Raw genomic sequence first — 19,311 nt, 5'->3', positions numbered from 1 at the left:
CACTGCCAGGGATGGGGCAGCCACAGCTTCTCTGGGCACCCTGTGCCAGCGCCTCAGCACCCTCACAGGGAAGAGCTTCTGCCTCAGAGCTCATCTCAATCTTCCCTCTGGCAGGTTCAAGCCATTCCCCTTGGCCTGTCCCTCCATCCCTTGTCCCAAGCCCCTCTCCAGGTTTCCTGTAACCCCTTTAGGCACTGGAAGGCCGGGATTGTGCTTTCCTCTGTGCCTTCCTCCTTCTGTGCAGATGAGGAGCCAGAGCACAGCCGGGCACGCATGAACCCGGCACATGCAGGGACCCACAGCGGGTTTTGGGGGCAGCACCAGGCAGGGACCTGCTTTTGCAGGGGGTCGGGGCATCCCCTGCACGGCTCCATGCACCCCAGCAGCGTTGCCATCAGAACCATCACCAAGCTGCGGCGTGAGCGCAGCCCTGGAGCCGGAGAAGCCGATTCTGCCCTGTGCGGCTCTGGAGCGAAGCTCAGCATCTCCCTCTAACGATGCTCCTCACCCGCAACCCGGCACGGCAGCCATCGTCTGCCCTTGGGGATGCTGCTCCCTCCACGGGCACCCCCAGCACCGCTCCCGCTGCCCCCCAGCACCCACAATCAGTGCTGACACCGAACCCATGGCTGGGGACTAACCCAGCTCATGGCCACGGCTCTCCTTGCTCGGCCTTCCCTTAGCTCTGGTCCATCCGGGCTTGAACGCTTCATGGTTTCCTATGGGGCTGCTTCAGGATGGATGTGGCTTCATCCCGCTCTCCACATAAGGGGACAACAAGGAGCAAACATGGATCTTGCCTTGTTTGGGATGGGTGAGTGGCTCTATCGTGGCTGTTGATGCAGAGCCCGTGGCTGAGACCACCCCTGACCACTGCTGCAGAGGAGATGGGGCTTCTCCCTCTTGTTTTCTTTCCTTTGCCTCAAACTCACTCCGTTCTGGCCCCGTTGTTGCCTGTGAGGTTTTAGCGAGCTGAAATGAGCCAATTCTGCTGCATTTTTTAAAAGGTCAGAGGAGGAAATGCTGATTTCTGTGTCCTGCGGGCCGCACACAGCGAAGCCCTGAAGCTGGCTCCCTGCAGATGGAGCCAGGGATCACAGCATCCCTTTACCACCACCGCAGCAAAGCTCAGATGGGGATTATCCGCTGGTGAGGTCCGGATGGACTGACCCATACACAGAGGGGAGAGGGAGGCCGCTGTGGTCCAGGTCACTCCATTGAAAGCATCGAGCAGGAGGTGCCTTTATCTTGAGCTGAAGGAAACTGGGATTTGGGAAACCCGGAGCCTTTGCTTTCAGACCAGCACCAGCGTTTGCTGGGACAGATGTGAGCTATAAACTTGGGCAATGCCCATGTGGCAATGACCCTGTGCAGGAAGGGAAGCCCACCCGCTTGGGTCTGAGCATCAGCTGGTGAACCTGTGATCCAAACTGAAAGGGTTTGAGGCCACATTTTGGTTCTCACACCTTCCCATCAACTGGGCCTTGTGCAGCTCCTCTCATGGGGTCCCAGAGCATCTGTTGCTGCAAGAGCCTGAGGATGCTCCATGCATCCTGCATCCCACCCTTTGGATGCAATCCCAATTTTTGCTAGTTTGGGCAAAGAACTCATTTGCAGCTCATCTTTGATCCCACCCCGTGGAAATCTCCCAGCTCCTTACCTGAGGAGCAGTGTCACTGCAATGGGATAGCAATGGGACAGCAATGGGACAGGGAGGACACTGGGATAACACCAGCTCCAGGCTCCACTGCTGGATGCCTTCACCCTGCCCGCATCCCACTTAGCAGAGCTTGTTAGCCCTATAGAGATGCTTTTCCCAGGGGATTTTGGGCTGTACACATCTCCTGAGCATCCCTGGGAAGGGCTGGAGGGACCGGGATCAGAGGTGGGAAGAGTCAGGAGAGCAGAAGTTAAAATAACAGTCTTTTATTGTATTCCCAGCAGAGGAGCAGGCGGTGGTGCTGCTCTTCTGGGACTCCCCCAAGCCCCACAGCCCTGCCTTCATCACTGGAAGGGGAACATGGGGAGGTGACAGCATCCACCCTGCCCCAAACCCTTGGGTTTACACATCATTGCTCCTTACCTGCCCGTGTGAGCGCTCTGTGGCTCCAAACAGGAGCGTTTGGGTGGTGATGGGGTGTACCAGCAATCACTGCTTCACCTTAATGATGAGGAGGGTCATTGGGATGGTGCCTGCTCGGTGGCACCGTCGCCAGCCCCTGGATGTTGGGATGAACATTGCAACTGCCCGGAGGAGCAGAGCTCTGTTGGGAGCACAGAGGGTGCCCGATGGAGGGACCTGGCACCCTGGAGTCCCCAACCTCACCCCACAGCACCCAATCCCTGCATTATCCCCCCCAGTCTGCCCGCACATGAGGCCAGATGAAGGATGAGCTCCTGGGATCCATCCTGCCTTTGCTCCTGCATTTTCCAGCTCCGATGACTCGAGTCCCTTTCCATCTCCCTAAGAGGAGCTGGGTGCTGGTGGCTGCTCCTGTCACCTCATCTGCTGCTGATAGGTTACCTCCTAGGACACTGGAAGGCAGCCCAGAAGAGACAACTGAAGCTCCCTATATAAGCTCCAAGGTATGGACACGAGCCACCGGGTGCTGGGATATGTGCATAATGCTTCACAGTCCTGTGTATGGCTCTGAGCCACTCCGGGAGCATCCACACTCGGGTTGCCCATGATGCTGAGCCCTGCCTGTCCTCATCTCCTTATTCCCATCTCTTTCCATGTGATCCATCAGCCTCAGGTGGGCACGAGTTCATCCCAATGGCAGGTTGGCTGCTTCTGCTCCAGCCAAGATCCTGCTGGAGGAAACCATCCATCGCTGCACCCAGATGTGTTTGTACGGCAGAAAGAGACGGAAGAAGGAGGAGAAGGCCCGGAGCGGGTCGGAAGCTGCCTCTTGGTATTCCAGGCACATGGCTCAGGTCTGGTGCCGGCGCTGCACAGCCCATCCCAGGGTCACAGTGTTGGTGCAATCTGCCAAAAGGACGGAGCAGCTAGGAGACATTCCCAAAAGAAGCTGGAACAAGGTGGGAGAGGAAGGGATAAGCAGCCTGCGGGGTGGCACGGTCCAGCGCATCCCTTCACTGCTGGCCACGGAGGGTCCCAACCCTTGGTACTTGATGCAAAGCATCACTGGTGGGGTTTGGGTTATGCATCACAGCCCATTCCTGTGCACTATAACCTGTGCACTGTACCCTGTCCCTGGGCACCACAACTGGTGCATCACAGCTCATCCCAGAGCACCATAGACCGCCCCCATGCACTGCAGCCCATCACTGTGCACCGCAACTGGTGCACCATGACCTCTGCTGTCACAACCTGCTCCGTGCTCCACAGTTCAGCCCTGTGCACCACAGCCTGTCCCCATGCACTATACCCATCTCTGTGCACCCCATCCTATACACCACAGCTCCTCCCTGTGCACCACAGCTTGTCCCCATGCACCAGAGCCCATCCCTGTGCACCACAACCTGTGCACCACAGCTCATCTTGCTGCACCACAGCCTGTCCCCATGCACTACACCCATCTCTGTGCACTGCATCCTATATACCACAACTCCTCCCTGTGCACCACAGCCTATCCCCATGCACTATACCCATCTCTGTGCACTGCATCCTATAGACCACAACTCCTCCCTGTGTACCACAGCCTATCCCCATGCACTACACCCATCTCTGTGCACTGCATCCTATATACCACAACTCCTCCCTGTGCACCACAGCCTATCCCCATGCACTATACCCATCTCTGTGCACTGCATCCTATAGACCACAGCCTGTCCCTGTGCATCCCTGTGCACCACAACCTGTCCCCATGCACCATAGCCCATCCCTGTTCACCATAGCCCATCCCTGTGCACCACAACCTGTGCATCACAGCCTGTCCCATGCACCATAGCCCATCCCTGTTCACCATAGCCCATCCCCGTACACCACAACCTGTGCACCACAACTCATCCAAGTTCACCCCACCCCACGCACCCCAAACCAACACCATGTGCTGCATCTGCACCGGTGCCACGCAGGTTGGTACCTCTGCCTCTCCGCTTGTCCCAGTGGCAGCAGGATGGGCACAACCAGCCCGGCATTGGGCTTTGCAGCCCCTCGTCCTCCCGTTGTCCCTACCTTGGCTGAGCAGCTGCAGGTTCCGGACCTCCTCGCGCACTTGGAGCTGCAGGACCTGCTGCAGGACCTCCTGGCGCTGCGCCTCGGGAGCGATGCCCATGCGCTGCAGCTTCTCCCCATTCAGCCGCAGCAGCGCCCGACCTGCCAAAGGCACCGCTCAGCACCACGCAGCCGGGACACCGCGCCACTGGTGGCAATGGGAACCCATCTTCATGGGGGAGTAAGGAGCAGGGAAAGGGAAGCGATCCCGAAACGCTCCTTCAGCACCCGGGATGGAGACGCCCTGCAAGTGGGCCTGGGTTTGGAGAGCTCAAGGTGCCCAGCCCCAGGACAAGCCCTTGCTCCAGCAGCCACATCCCCCATCCCCGCAGGCAGGAGCTTTCCACTTCTCCGCTCCACCTCCCGCATCAGGAGATGCTTTTCCAAGCGGGTGTCCCGAGGGAGTGGGGGTACCCATCGCAATGCATTAGCGTTGCCACCACGTCCCCGGCCACTCTCCTCTGGTCCGGGGGCTATCAGGGTTTTTGTCCTTGGTTCTCAGCCTACATTTGCTAATGCTGCCTTTGTTCCCCATGCGAGGGCTGCCTGAGCTCTTGCATTAGGGCCCTGCATCCCTCCGGGGCAGCTCCGGTGCTCGCTTCCCTGCTGCTTTCTCCTGGCCCTGGCAGAGCTCTGCCCGCTCACATACATGTTGTACCAGGATGATGCTCGTGTATAGAAGACAAAGACACTGTACTCAAGGGGAGGGAAAGGGGAGGGAGCAGGTCCTAGAGGTAAACTTGGCTTCAGACCTGGGCAAAGCCATTTGCAGCTTGGATTTCAGCAGGGCTGGGATCTTTCCTCTTCCACAGAAACCTTCAGTATATAAAGAACTATAAAGGTATTCTTATTCTTAAATATAAGAGAAGATTCTTCCCCATCTTATAAACCAGGATCTCCCTTGAGCAATTGAAATATGGGTGTCCCCATCCCTGATGCCATAGGGTAGCTCTCCCCTGGCTGCATCTCCGTAGGGATAAGGGACACAACTGGGGTTACATCCTCTTTCTGCACCACAAACCTGCCAACAGCTATTCCCCACGTGCTAACGGTGATTAGTACTGGTTGTTAATTGGGGTTTGAACTGTACCCGTGATGGCGTGGTGGGAGAAGGCCTCCACGTAGATGAGATAGTTGTGCGGGCAGTGCTTCTTCAGCCATTTGCACACATCCTGCTGGGTCCACAGCACCACCGGCTTGGCCAGGCTGCCCAGCGTGGGGCTGGTGTGGTAGATGCCATAGTGGTCACAGGCACGGCCCTGTGGGAGCAGGAGGGGAGAGGATCAGTGGGATTCAGTCCTGGGAGATCCCCAGGAAACAGCAGCATCAGAACTGGTGCGGGAGGTGGGGCACTGGGGATGGGAGGGCAAAGTGGGGGTCCTGCCTTATATAGACCCCCACAGGAGCCATTCTGGGCTCCCCAGGGTCTCCCCCTTACTGGGCAGAGAAGGGCTCTTGCTGGCAGCTCTCAGGAGGGATGAAACCGGTGAGGTCCTTGGGGGGCAGTGGGTACCAGTGCGAAGCCATCCCATCGGAACCCCCCATGGAAGCAGCCAGCTGGTGCCCTGGAGCACTAGGGATGATCCCTTCCTCTCCATCTCAGCCTCCTTCAACCCTGAGCTGTGAGGTCCTGCAGCTCCATGGGCACTTAAAGCCACCTCTGAGCTGCCCACTGGAGCAGCCCGTGTCCCTTTGAGCTGCTCCATAGCCCCATTCCCTCATCCAGACAACAGCGACTCGAGCCTCGGGGACACACCAGCATGGGAAAGGGTGGTAGTGCTTGAACCACAGTATGGCAACAGCCACCTCCATGTGTGATCATGGCTAATGAAGTGTGTCTAATGGAGGAGCAGTGATAATTAGTGTAACAGGGACTCCAGACATCCCGCGGTTATTGAAACTAATGACATCCCTGAAAGATGCCAGAGAGGAGGCAGCGGGGTCTGGGATGTCCCCCTCCCCGGTCCCATGCAGGGCACTGGGCACCCCATGGAGCCTGGCCAGCACGGCAGGGGCTGCTGCCTGTGCCCAGAGGAGGATGTGGGCTTGGAAAGGGATTTTTCCTCAAGGAGAACTCGCCTGGGATCATCAGAGTGAGAGGGATGAAGGCAAAGCGGGGAGGTTGTGAATCACAGCCACGGATTCCATCCCCAGAGCGGATGGGAGACGTGATAGACACCGCGCACGGTTTGTTTTCCCAAGCAAACCCTCACCTCTGGGGGAACCCCCGGCAATTCCATCCCTTCCGAGCGCATCCCGGGAGCTGCCGGCTCCTTCACACTCGGCTGAGCGCGCCGAGAGGCGGAGGAGGTGATTGGATCTGGATTCGCTAAGGAGCGATGATGGGGAGCGGAGGGGCTGGGGCAAGCAACAGCCAGTTTCCCATGAGCATCCCATGGGCTTCCCGCAGCTATTACCCATCTAACCCCCCGAGGCGCGGGGAAAAGGGGACGAACAACCTGCACTTCCCCTTGCTCACGTCTGCAGGTGCTTCACCCATCAGACACAGCCCCGCTCTGGGGACCCGTCTCTAAGCATCCCCGCGGACAGCATCCCTAAGCCTTGCGCTGCCGCCTCGGGGAGCATCCTCCTCCCCTCCAGCGGGTCCCGAAGCGAGCTCCGGTGCTCCCCGGGTGGGCAGGGGGGTGTAGTGCATCCCGGCTCGGTTTCCAGCCGGCTGAGCCGCGCTGTCTCTCCGATAAACTCTCAGCCGTGAATATCGAGCGCTGGTGTCGAGGAGAGCAGCGGGAGGGCTCGGAGGATGCTCCGGGACCGAGGCAGGAGGTGGCTGCGTGGTGGGAGCCATCGCTGGGAGCAGCTCGAGTCACCTCCCTTCTCCTGGGTGTTTCTCCTTGCTTATGGAACATTGAAAGCCTTTTTCTCCCCACCAAATCCCTCTGGGAGGCATATAGAGGCAGATGAGGGAGAGAACCATGATGGATGCAGAGATGCTGCTAGGGCTGGAGCAGCTCTGCTCTGGAGCTGGGCTGGGTCAGCCTGGAGAAGAGAAGGCTCCTGAAGGGGAGAGCTTAGAGCAGCTCCAGTGCCTGAAGGGGCTGCAGGAAACCTGGAGAGGGGCTTTGGACAAGGGATGTAGGGACAGGCCAAGGGGAATGGCTTTAACCTGCCAGAGGAGAGACTGAGATGAGACATTAGGGAGAAGTCCTTTACAATGAAGGTGCTGAGGCGCTGGCACAGGGTGCCCAGAGGAGCTGTGGCTGCCCCATCCCTGGCAGTGTGATAATTAAATCATATTTATATATATTTCTATCATTAAACCCCCAATAATCATGAGAGCTTCCAACAATACGGGATCTACAGGCCTGACCCTGCAGGGAAAGGGGAGATGCTCCCACAGGGAATTGATGGGCTGGGGACACGAGCAGCAGCAAACCCCTTGGCAGCCATGGGGCAAGGTCTGGGGGTCCAAAGCAGGCTCGAGGGGGATGCAGAGGGGCCCGGGGGTACCTGCGAGCCCTCGGTGCCCGGCTGCCGCAGGAGCTTGACGGTGCGGCCGCCATCGGGCCGCTGGCTCCGGCCGTCGTGCCAGGTGAGGCTGCTGCCCGCCGCCCGCTGCAGGCGGTAGCTCAGGTTCTCGGCCGACACCGTGTGCTCCAGGAGGCTGCGGCAGAAGCTGAAGTGAGCGGCAGCGGCTGCGGAGGGATGAGGAGGGTGAGAGGCGGTGACGGTGCCCATCACCCTGCCCTCGGGCGCCCAAACCCACCTCTTCTTCCCCATAGGACCCGCTGAGCTTCAGCCATCCCCATCGCTGCCGAAACCTTCCCTTGCCAGCGCCGGGAAGGAATCCCATCATCCCACAGACCCGCCAGCTGGAGCTGGGAACCGGCAGACGCCGACAAGATGTTTGCCCACACAAAGCCCTTGGAGAGATGCTTGCTTTGACACCCGCCCACGGAGCAGACGTGGGGACCCGCCGTGATGGTCTCCTGCATGTCTGTACCCCCCTGTTCTGCTGTGAGAGACACGGGATGGGGCGCTGGGGAAGAGCGGCTTTCCATGGACCAGGCTGACATGGAAGTGCTGCCACTGAGGGATGGGGAGCAAATAAACCCCAACTGATGGAGAAGGGGATGCAGGTTGGTCCCCCTCAGCACAGACCATGGGTGCTTGGGGATGACTGCTGCCCACAGGCACGAATCTGTGCATCCCACTGATGGCCAGACATGCACCATGGTGCCCGTCAATGCCAACCCACAAAGACCCTTTACCCACAACAAATGGCTTTTATCCCTCACTCCTTGTGTTCTGATAAGCAGGGGATGTTTGGGATGCAGTGAGGGAGCAAAGCTTTCCTTTGGTGGCTTTCCATAAGCAGCGCTGATCCACAAAAGCAAAGCCCAGAGCATCCCCCATCTCACCTGCTCCCACCACAGGCAAGTCACAAAGCACCCCTGAAAGCAGAGCAGCACCCAAAGGAGATCTGCCTCCAGGGATAACCCATCCTGGGGGAGAAGGAGGGCTATAGAAAACCTGCTCCAGATCATTGTCATCATTGAGGGAAGAGGTTTCAGAGAGCTCTCGAGCACCCCTTCATACAACAGAGATCAAGGGGCCAAAAGAAGTCAAACCGGAGCAGGAAACAGTTGTCAATGTGTCCATAGGTCCTGGGCTCTCCAGACCACATCACACCACACTGCTTCCTAAACACAGCCAGTGACAAGCGCTGCCGTAGGGAAACTGAGGCAGGGGACCTGATCCATGCCTGGGGAAGGGATTTTATGGGAAACATGCTGAAGGGAGATCCATGGAGAGGCCCAGCATCGAGCAGGGGCTGCCTCTGTGCCTATCTCATGATGGGGATGTCTCCAATGGCTGCCTACACCCTCAGACACCCTGGACCGCAGTGGGTTGTGCTGCCTCCAAACCAAGCATGCTGGAGATGCCCTCAGCTCTCCTGCCCCCAGCACCCTGAGCACCCATCCCATTGCAGCTGTGCTGGGATACCCCTGAGCTGGACACTGGGATCAGATACAGACCCGGCAGGTCCGGAGGGGCCGGTGCCAGAGCCCTGTCCTTCAGATGTCCTGGAGCTTCCCTAGGGCTCGCTGCAGAAAGGCTCAAGTCATGGAGCAGCAGGGAAGGGGCTCTGGTCATCACCAGCACCTATATCCATAGCGGGCTGTAAACACCTGCCATCAGCAGCAGAACGTGGGCATCTACAGTGCTCCGGCAAACACGGCTCGGGGAGAGGGAGCCAGAGTGAGAATAGATGGGAAAGAAGGAAAAGTGAAGTGGAAAACAAGCTGAGAAGAAAGGCAGGACCCAGAGCACCGGTGGCATCGCTCCCATCGGGAATGGGCAGCTGCTGCCCTGAAGCCCAAAGCCTCCCGCAGCTCCTTGGCATCTCCTTTAGAGCCTCCTGCTCCTCCAATCCCAACCCTTGGGTCCTGACTTCCCCATTGCCTGACAGCACTCGACATGGATGAGAGTAAAGGGGTGCATGAGGGAGCAAGAGAAGGATGGGGACAGAGGAACCCTGCATCAGCCTCTACACAGGGACACAGGGATGGTCTCCAACCCGTGCTCTCCTCTCCTTCCCATGCCCTGCACAGGAGCATCCACAGCAACGCCACAAGCACCAAACCATCCTCCATCCCCTCTGCTGCTCCATACCCGGACAGGGATGCACACGGAGCATCTCCCCCCGGCTCCCCCCGGCCCCGCAGCCCCCCTCACCTGGCTCGGGTGGTCCCTGCGAGCTGCGGATGGAGGAGATGCAGCAGAGCGAGGGTCGGCCCTGCTGCATCTCGGCGGGAGGAGGATGCTCGCGAGCGCTCGGCACCGGCTGTCACAAGCGCGGCTCCATCCCTGCCTCCCCTCATACCTCGTCCTCACCTGACTGACTCCCCCGACCTCCCTCCTATAGCCCATAAACAGCAGCTCTGTGCTCTCCCTGGCCCCGGTGCCGGATGAATTAAACCCCCCCTCCCCGCTGCCCTGTGGGCGTTTGATCCGGAGGGATGCTCTGTGTTTTCCCCACATGCTCCCACCTAATCCTATAGCAGGGCCAGCTGGCACCGGGATGGATGGGAAGCTTGGGGGGGCTGCTGCAGGGGCCGCTGGACCGCCAGGCATCAAAGCACCCCAGGGCTGAGCACAGCAGTGACAAGCTCAAATGTGGCAGCACCGGGGTCACCGGTGGGTTGGAGCATTTGGGATGCAGGAGGAGAAGACAGGAGGGAGCGCGGTGATGAGCATCCTTCCAGGCAGGGGGTTTGGGGCTCAGCACGGTCTGCTCCTGCACCCAGCAAAGACATCGTGGTTATGGCCGCATCTGGGGTCTGGGCAGAAGGGGGGTGCCCATCGGGAACCCTGTGGTCAACCTTGACATGGGGCTGCAGGAGCCTTCAGGCTGTCTGCGCCAGAGCTGGAGCAGGGACGGGATCGCTCGGCTCTGCTCCCCAAACAGCCACTGTGCCCTTGTCTTTCCAGGTCCCTGCGAGCTGGGCCATGGTCCCTGCACCTTGTCCCTCAGCCCCATGCAATGAACACCCCGAAGGCTGCTCCCGGGCTCGGGAATTGCTCCTGGCTCATTTTCTCGCCGCCGCTCCTTTTCCCTCTCCAGACACTTTTATGGCTGATGGAACGTGAGCGCTGGAGAGGCTCGGAGCAGCAGCAGGCGCCGCTGGGGTGAGGGATGGAAACGTGTCGGGGATGGAGAGAGACCCCAGGGCAGGACGTGGCAGCACGAACCAGCCAAAGCATCCCTGGGTCAATCCCGAAGCGGGCAGGGGCTGATCCCTCCCAGCAAACAGGCTTTGAGCTGACATTCCTGCTCACTGGTGGGAAGCGGTGGCAGCCAGGCAGGGGCATGGAAAGGGGAGCCCAGAGCCTGCTCCCTGCTCTGCCGCTGCTTCCCAGCATGGCTTTGGGGATGTCCCTGTGTCTTTGACACCATCACACTCACGGGTATCCCATAAACCTGCCTTCCCGCAGGGGGCAGCCGGGCTTCCCGGGATTAACACCAGACCCTGGGAGAAGCTGGGACCAAGCTCCATAAGGAACAAATCCCTCTGTGGGTTTGCTGGGCTCCCGGTGGCTGGGAGGGAAGGAGACGTTGAGCATCCAATGGGGCACGGGAGCGGGATTCCGGGGAAGCTGGTTGTTCCTCTCCTGTTACCCCAGGCAGGTGAAGGGTGGATGAGACTGGAGCTCTCTGGGGAGTCCAAGGGCAGGGAATGCACTCTGCTCATGGAACAGCTTTGTGAGGGATTCATCCCGCTTTTAGCAGCATCCACATGAGCCTGGGGGCATTGCCATTGCCCTGCTCCCCTTGTCCCTTCCATGAGGCTTCACCCTAGTGCAGGGCAGAGCCCCCAGGGGCTCTCTGATGCTCTCTGGGACCCCCCAATGCATCTAATCCTTGAAGCCATACCCATAGGATGCCCTTATGGACCAGATCCTTCCCTGAGCCATTCCCTAACACCTGCTGCCCCCAAGACCGTGCTCAGAGGTGACTGACACCCCCCAAGCCTCTCCAGGTTCTCCGGGGGCACTTGGCTCAGGTCCTGCCCCAGCACTTCCCTTGTGGAGGTGAGACCAGAGCCCAGCGCAGGGATGGAGCTCAGGCTGGTGGCTGCTCACCAAGGCTGGTGCCTCCCAAGGAAGGAGGAGGAAGGGAACAAAAGGCAGATGCCCTTTTCCATCCTCCCCATGCAGCACCGTGCCCTGGGTGCACACCAAGGGGAGGGTGCATGGGTGCTGCTGCCTGCACCGAGGGTCCCTGGGGCGCAGCCTCTGGGGGCACTGTGCGTGTCTTTGGGGGTGTCTGTGCTCCTGAGCCCCGCAGTGGGTACTGCCAAGAGGTCCCTGAGCACCCATGGGCAGGGATGCCTCTAGGGTTGGGCACCCAGGGGATGAGGGCAGCGGGCAGGACCCCAGGGTGGCTCTGGGCAGGGCAAGGAGCCCACAGGCATGGACCCCTTTACCTGCAGCAAGCCCCATTCCACCTTAACACGCTCTCCCTGGGATCCTGCCACACTCCAGCATCCCAAGACCTGCCCCGCTCTGTCCTCTCACCTGCACCCCATTGCTCCAGCTACATTTCCCGATCCATATCACTGGTACCCCACAATACGGAGGGTAGGGAATGGGAACAGACCCTCCTCCGGATGTCGAGGGCAGCAAAGGGGGATGTGGAGGAGCAGATCCCGAGGATGGAGGGGAAAGCATCGGGGGATGCAGGAGCAGCCCCCCGGGTCCTGCCCGCCGCGCACCTGAGCCCGCCCCTCCCGTGCCCGGTACCTTCCATGTCCTTGGGCCGGCCGCAGCTCATCCTCCGCGCAGCGGGGCCGCGCTCGGGCGGGGACCGAGCCCCGCGCCCCCCCCCCCAAGCGCCGCCGCCGGCACCGGGAGCTCCCGGCCCGCCCCGCCCCGCCCCGGTACCCGCGCCGGGGGCGGTGCCGAGCTCCGCAACCCCCGGGCGCTCCGCCCGCCGCGCAGCCAGCCCGCCCCGTGCTGCCGGCCCTGGATGCACCGGGCATCACCGCGGATCCAGCCCGGGGACACCGGGCATCATCCCCATGGATCCATCCTGGGGACCACTCGGCATCATCCCCATGGATCCATCCCGGGGGACCATCATCCCCATGGATCCATCCTGCGGACCACTCGGCATCATCCCCATGGATCCATCCCGGGGGACCATCATCCCCATGGATCCATCCTGGGGACCACTCGGCATCATCCCCATGGATCCATCCCGGGTACCACCGGGCATCATCCCCATGGATCCATCCTGGGGACCACTCGGCATCATCCCCATGGATCCACCCCGGGTACCACTGGGCATCATCCCCATGGATCCATCCGGGTACCACCGGGCATCATCCCCATGGATCCATCCCGGGGGACCATCATCCCCATGGATCCATCCTGGGGACCACTGGGCATCATCCCCATAGATCCATCCCAGGTATCACTGGGCATCATCCCCATGGATCCATCCCGGGGACCACTGGGCATCATCCCCATGGATCCATCCTGGGTACCACCGGGCATCATCCCCATGGATCCATCTGGGGAACCACTGGGCATCATCCCACTGTATCCAGACTGGGAGCGAGGCATCAGCCCCTACATCTCTGCCCAGGGACTATGCAGCATCATCTCCCTGGATCCAGCCCGGTGACTGCAGCATCATTCCCCTGTATCTCAGCCAGAGGGACATGTCCTGGGGACATCAGAGTGCAGTAGGCATTGTCCCCACGCTTTTGCTCAGGTTTGCAGTGGGCACAGAGCAGAAACCATCCCCTGGCTGTTCCCCCCTCTGCAAATTCCCTTTCTCCCCCTGTCTTGCAGCTCCCAACTGAATGCCAGCAGGGTGGGTGAAGGAGGATGCTCATCCCTGCATGAGCAACACAGGCAAGCGAGCGGTCAGGGCAATACTGCTCATTGCAGGCATCAAATAAAGAAAGAAGCTATTTTCCACCACTGAAAGCCCCCGTTGTTCCTCAATCTCTGTCTACACATGGAGCTTTCAAGCTGGAGCAGAAATCTTCCAAGAGGAATATGGTAAAAGATGGGCCTTGGCAGGAAAAGGCTGATGTCGCTTGAAAACTCTGTATGGATTGCACCAAGCTGTTATTCCAAAGAAAAGCTGCACTGTTTCCAGCCTTTTTCTTCCCTGGATTTTTCCAGTAGTAATTGAGCTTCTCCAGGAAAGGTTTCAGGTGTCTGAGGGAAGGAATTTGTTTGCAAACAGGTTTAGTGCCAACCTCGCACCTTGATGGTGCAACTCCATCCTGGGTTTTGGTCTGTCTTTGGGTCTCTTAATTGGGGGTTAAACAGGAAGGAAAAGTCCTAAACCCAGAACACAGGTCAGGAAGCTCAAAGCATCTCCAAGGGGCTCCTGTCCCCATACTCCTGTTCCCATACCCCATATGGTGGGGTGGGAAGGGGATGAGATTGGGACATCGGCTCCATCAAGCCCTGCAGGAAGGGGATGAGAAGGGGACATCGGCTCCAGCAAGCCCTGCAGGAAGGGATTGAGATGGGGACATTGGCTCCATCAAACCCTGCAGGAAGGGGATGAGAAGGGGACATCGGCTCCAGCAAGCCCTGCAGGAAGGGGATGAGATGGGGACATCGGCTCCAGCAAGCCCTGCAGGAAGGGGATGAGATGGGGACATCGGCTCCATCAAACCCTGCAGGAAGGGATTGAGATGGGGACATCGGCTCCAGCAAGCCCTGCAGGAAGGGATTGAGATGGGGACATTGGCTCCATCAAGCCCTGCAGGAAGGGGATGAGATGGGGACATCGGCTCCAGCAAGCCCTGCAGGAAGGGGATGAGATGGGGACATCGGCTCCATCAAACCCTGCAGGAAGGGGATGAGATGGGGACATCGGCTCCAGCAAGCCCTGCAGGAAGGGGATGAGATGGGGACAGCGGCTCCAGCAAGCCCTGCAGGAAGGGGATGAGATGGGGACATCGGCTCCATCAAGCCCTGGAGGAAGGGATTGAGATGGGGACATCGGCTCCATCAAACCCTGCAGGAAGGGATTGAGATGGGGACAGCAGCCCCAGCAAGCCCTGGAACTCCTGTTTTCCCCTCCCTATTATATGGGTTTGGGAAGGGAGAGCACCAAAGCCACCGTGGGCCCCATCCCTCCCCTGCAGAGCCTGTGGAGAGGGTGCAAGGAGGGGATGATTCAGCACGTTCGGGGCTTTGTCAGGGAAGAAAGGATGTCATTAAAGAGCCGCTCTCCTCCCGCTCAGCCGGGGAGCAGAGGCAGCAGCTCCGCAGCCTGCAGACGGAAGTTGTTTGTCTACGGAGACAAGGGCCTAATTTGTGCCTTGCTTTGCTCGTCTGCACGTTAATGGAATCCACTCGTCAGCAGGAAAAGGGAGCACCCAGCGAGGTGGAGGGGGGAGCTGCTCCATCCACCCACGGCCGGGCAGGTGGGTATCGGGGGGCTTGGGATGCCTCATCCCATCGGGATGCCGCTGAAGTCCCGCCACGAGGATGGGGATGCAGCTGGGTGTTGGGGAGCCCCATAGGTTGGGGACCACACTTGGAGGGGTTTTCCCAATGAAATTTCCCAGCTCCCCATGAATTTTTGTGCAAAGAGTTTGTTAAAGCACTTGGAAGGAGGCAGAACCCGAACCAGGCTTGTGCCTGAAGCCTCCTGCCTGGTGTGGGGTGGTGGATGCTCCTCAGCTCCACTGGGCACGGGAATAGGCAGTGTTAGGGAAATCTCTCCCTGAAAATAGTTCATTTTCACACTGATGATAAAGCCCCAAACCTCATCATTCCGGATGGGGGATGCTTGCATTTGCACTGAAGCTCCAGCTCGTATCCCTGCGGTGTTATCCCTGCCCATGGGGGACATCCTGGGCTGGGTCTGCACCATCCCAAGGACGAGGATTCACTGGCAGAGGACATCGGAGGCTTTGCTCCTTCTGGGATGCAGAGCGGAGCTTGAGCCTACGGCAGCTCCTTCCAGGGGAGGTTTCTATCGCTGTATTCCTAATTGGATTTTGGCCCGGCACGGTTATTTCCAGGCAGGCTGCAATTATTTAAGAGCGCGTCCCCCATCACCTCCTTGCTCCCCGCGCAGAGGTGGGGATTTTCCATAGTGTTCCCTGAAATTAAACTGTGAATTTGCAACTCAATGCAAGGAGAGGACACGCTCGATGCCAAGGGCGCAGGGAGGCAGCGGGATTTGTGCTTCCCAGCCTCGGGAGCAATCCGCAGCAAGAGGAAAAGAGGTAAAAGCAATATTTAATAGAGATCTTTCATATAGATATAGTCATATAGGTTTGAAGAAGCTGCTTTGTGCTCCCGGGTGGTTTATGAGATGGTCCTGCTGGATCCCAGCAGACCCATGCAGAGGTGCTGAGCATCATAGAGATGCAGCTCACGTTGGGCAGTTGAGGCATGGATGAGTCTCCAGGGCTGGTGGCAGAGGAGGGTGGTTGGATGCTGCTCTCAGGCTTTCTGTCTCTGAAACTTTATGAAATTACCATTAGTTTGGGTTTTTTTTGTAAGTGCAGCAATTTTTTGGGTCCGACATCATCCGTCTCCATCTGCTCTCCATCAGGTACCTGAAGCTCCGGCAGGTCGGATCTTGTTCTCTCCAGGGATAGAACCAGAGTCCCAGCCTGGTTTGGGTTGGAAGAGACCTTAAAGCTCCTCCAGCTCCAACCCCTGCCACGGGCAGGGACCCCTTCCACTGGAGCAGCTTGCTCCAAGCCCCTGCGTCCAACCTGGCCTTGAGCACTGCCAGGGATGGGGCAGCCACTTGTGCTTAAGATCCCACCTCAACCACCCCATTGCCGCGGTCCTCATGGGCACAAATGACTCCCATCATCTGAGCAAAGCTTTCCAGCATCCAACCAGCACGAGCAAGTTAATGACCGCGCCGGGGCCCGTCACATCTCAGCAGCCTCAAGTCCTTGGTTTTCTCCAAGCCTGATTTCAGGGCTCTTCAGCCGTATTGAGCTGCTGACAGAATCCCATTTATTATTTACACGGCAAGGTACGGCCAGGCTTGAATCGATTTGCTGTGCTCTGATTGCCACCGCGCACTGGAGCGGGATCTCTGGGCTGGTTACTCCTATAGGCTGCGAAATCAGGGATTAGGGAATGCCAGGCTGGAAGCTGCTTGTGCATCCCATGCTGCAGGTTCTTTGGCTGCCCTGGGTTCCATCGCTAGGGATGCAGGAGAGCTGGTCCTGGTAGGGAGCGGAGGGATGGATTAGTGGGTGTCCCCCCCAAGGGTTGTCACCCTGGTGCTACAGAGAAGATGAGGCAGTTGCAGTGGTCACCCCTTGTTTAAGCAGCCTAGGTTTGGGGAATGGGATGGGAAAGGTGACACTGGTTTTTAGGAAGGAGATGTGAATGTGAGTACTGAACAGTCAGGGAGAGCAGAAGTGATGGGGAATAGCAGAACTGGGGAACACCTAGGGACACTGAGGGATGCTGAGCAGGCCTTCACCTTCATCATCACCATCACATTCACCTTCAGCATCACCTTCACTTTCAACATCACCTTTATCTACCTTCACCTTCATCATCACCTTCACATCCACCTTCAGCTTCAGCATCACCTTCACTTTCATCATCACCTTTATCTACCTTCACCTTCATCATCATTGTCTTCACCCTCAGCATCACCTTCACCTACCTTCACATTCACCATCATTACATTCACCTTTGCCTTCACCTTCACTCCTTACCCTGCCCCTGGTCAGAGCTTGCAACGCTTTGGGTGTCATCCCTGGCAGTGTTCAAGGCCAGGTTGGACACAGGGGCTTGGAGCAAGCTGCTCCAGTGGAAGGGGTCCCTGCCCGTGGCAGGGGTAGGGGCTGGAGGAGCTTTAAGGTCCCTTCAACCCAACCCATTCCGTGATTCTATGAGGTCTGCAGGCAGGCACCAGGAAATGGTGCTTGGGAAGGAGCCCTGACATTGCTCCTGCCCCGTGGGTGCATTCCCGTTGCTCTATGTGCTATTGAAACCCATGAATTTCCAGCCTCGGGAGATCCTTGGGGTTTGTTTTCCCGTTGTCCCGGGAGAAGCCGCCTCCGCTCCCCTTAGGGACACAGAGGGAGCTTTGTGCGAGCGAGGGGCTCACAGCAGCCCTGGCCACGGCTCCTTGCTTGGCTTCGGGATGGATCCAGAGCCCAGCCCATCCTCACGCTCCCCTCTAAGGGCTTGGTTTTCACTTTCAAGCCTTTGTGAGCAATTACGCGCGTGTCGGAGCCGCCGTGCCCAGCATCCCTGCTGCCTGCCCGCAGGGACCGAGCCCGGGAAGTCCCCATCCAGCCTGGCCTTGAACACTGCCAGGGATGGGGCAGCCACAGCTCCTCTGGGCACCCTGTGCCAGCGCCTCAGCACCCTCACAGGGAAGAGCTTCTGCCTCAGAGCTCAGCTCAGTCTCCCCCTTGGCAGGTTAAAGCCGTTCCCCTTGGCCTGTTTCACCCAGTGCTCAGTGACACGGGATATGCTGGAGCACGGATGCAGCAGAAAATCACTCTGGGTATTTAGAGGACACCCAAGCTGCAATAGCTTTTATTATCCCAACCACAAACCCCACAAGAGCTGACGGGCCCTTCTCCCAGGGTCAAATCCTTCCATGACAGGGAAATGGTCCCAAGCTCCATGGTTGCATGGACGAGCCTTGCAATGCTGGTGGTGCCGGATCTCCTGCAATGGGAAGTATTTGTTGCCCTATGGGGCAGTGGGGTCCCACATCCCTCCCTGGCTGGGGATGCTCCCATGGGCTTTGCCCTTGCGATGCTGCCGCCTCCCTCCCGCTCCACACGCGGCTTTTTTGGCAAAACTGATTTTATTTATTGTTTCTTTCTTTCTGTTTTTTTGTTCCTCCCTGCAGCAGAACCCAAAAATAGCCGGATGGGAAGCGGCGGGGCTGCCATTCGCATGCAAAATGGGGCTATTTTGTCTTCCTGCAGCTGGTTTCTGCTCTGGAACCTGCCAGGGCTGGCAGCAGGGCTGCGGGGGGGGGCAGCAGGATGGGGACAGCCCTCAAACCATCACTGGGGCTCTTCACACCCCTCTCATTCCCCTTGCGCTTGTGCTGTGTGATGCCCTCCTGAGGGACAGGGACTCTTTGGTGCAGGCTCATCTGGAGGCTTTATGGACAGCAGATAATGAATCCTGACACCCCCCCCCCCCCCCCCCGGTGTGATGGGGTGAATGGGGGGCTCACACATCGCAAGCCCTGGAACACTGCAGAGGGATGAGGGTGAGCAGCACCGGGGCTTCACCCAGCTCTGGGCCCTGCCAGGATGTTCCCGTCCCTGTTTGTCCCTTTCCCCTCCTGGTCTGGCTGTGGGTGAGTGAATCCGGGTGTCAGCTGGATGTTCCCAGCAGAGACACTCGCTCCTGGGAATGCTCCAGGCTCTCCTCAGCACCTGCATGCTCCCGAATATCAGTGGTTGCCATGACTTTGAAATGCTGTGATAGCACAACCTCAGCATCCCCATCATCATCCACAGCACCTTTATCCCCATCATCCAATCATCATCCCCATCCTTTTCATCCCCATCATTCCCAACATCCAATTATTACACTCTTCCTCTTCATCCCTATCCCTATCATTCCCATCACCACATGCCTATCCCCTTCATTACCCATCTTCATCCCAT

At 58.7% G+C, this 19,311-nt stretch overlaps 1 protein-coding gene across 3 annotated transcripts; it reads right to left on the bottom strand.

Annotated features, from left to right (window-relative positions):
- Nucleotides 1-2,296: 2,296 nt before the first annotated feature.
- On the bottom strand, nucleotides 2,297-12,576 carry SAMD10 (sterile alpha motif domain containing 10). 3 transcript variants are annotated; one of them, XM_057400962.1, is made up of 5 exons: nucleotides 12,446-12,576; nucleotides 7,649-7,833; nucleotides 5,271-5,439; nucleotides 4,142-4,282; nucleotides 2,297-2,989 (listed from the first exon to the last, which is right to left on the bottom strand). In XM_057400962.1, exons 1-5 carry the CDS (start codon nucleotides 12,474-12,476, stop codon nucleotides 2,934-2,936), a joined length of 582 nt encoding a protein of 193 aa, XP_057256945.1. In that variant the 5' UTR covers nucleotides 12,477-12,576; the 3' UTR covers nucleotides 2,297-2,933. The 3 variants fall into 3 exon arrangements, with proteins under 3 accessions (XP_057256945.1, XP_057256944.1, XP_057256943.1); XM_057400961.1 differs by lacking the exon at nucleotides 12,446-12,576 and adding an exon at nucleotides 9,878-10,222 and having other exon boundaries at nucleotides 2,297-3,032; XM_057400960.1 differs by lacking the exon at nucleotides 12,446-12,576 and adding an exon at nucleotides 9,878-10,217.
- Nucleotides 12,577-19,311: the final 6,735 nt, after the last annotated feature.

Source organism: Pezoporus wallicus, unplaced genomic scaffold (genome assembly GCF_028554395.1).
Source record: "Pezoporus wallicus isolate ANWC-B61680 ecotype Strahan unplaced genomic scaffold, APGP_CSIRO_Pwel_v1 contig_11133, whole genome shotgun sequence".
NCBI classification, from domain to species: domain Eukaryota; kingdom Metazoa; phylum Chordata; class Aves; order Psittaciformes; family Psittacidae; genus Pezoporus; species Pezoporus wallicus.
The sequence above is the reverse complement of the archived record's forward strand: the minus strand, read 5'-3'. Positions and strand labels throughout refer to the sequence as shown.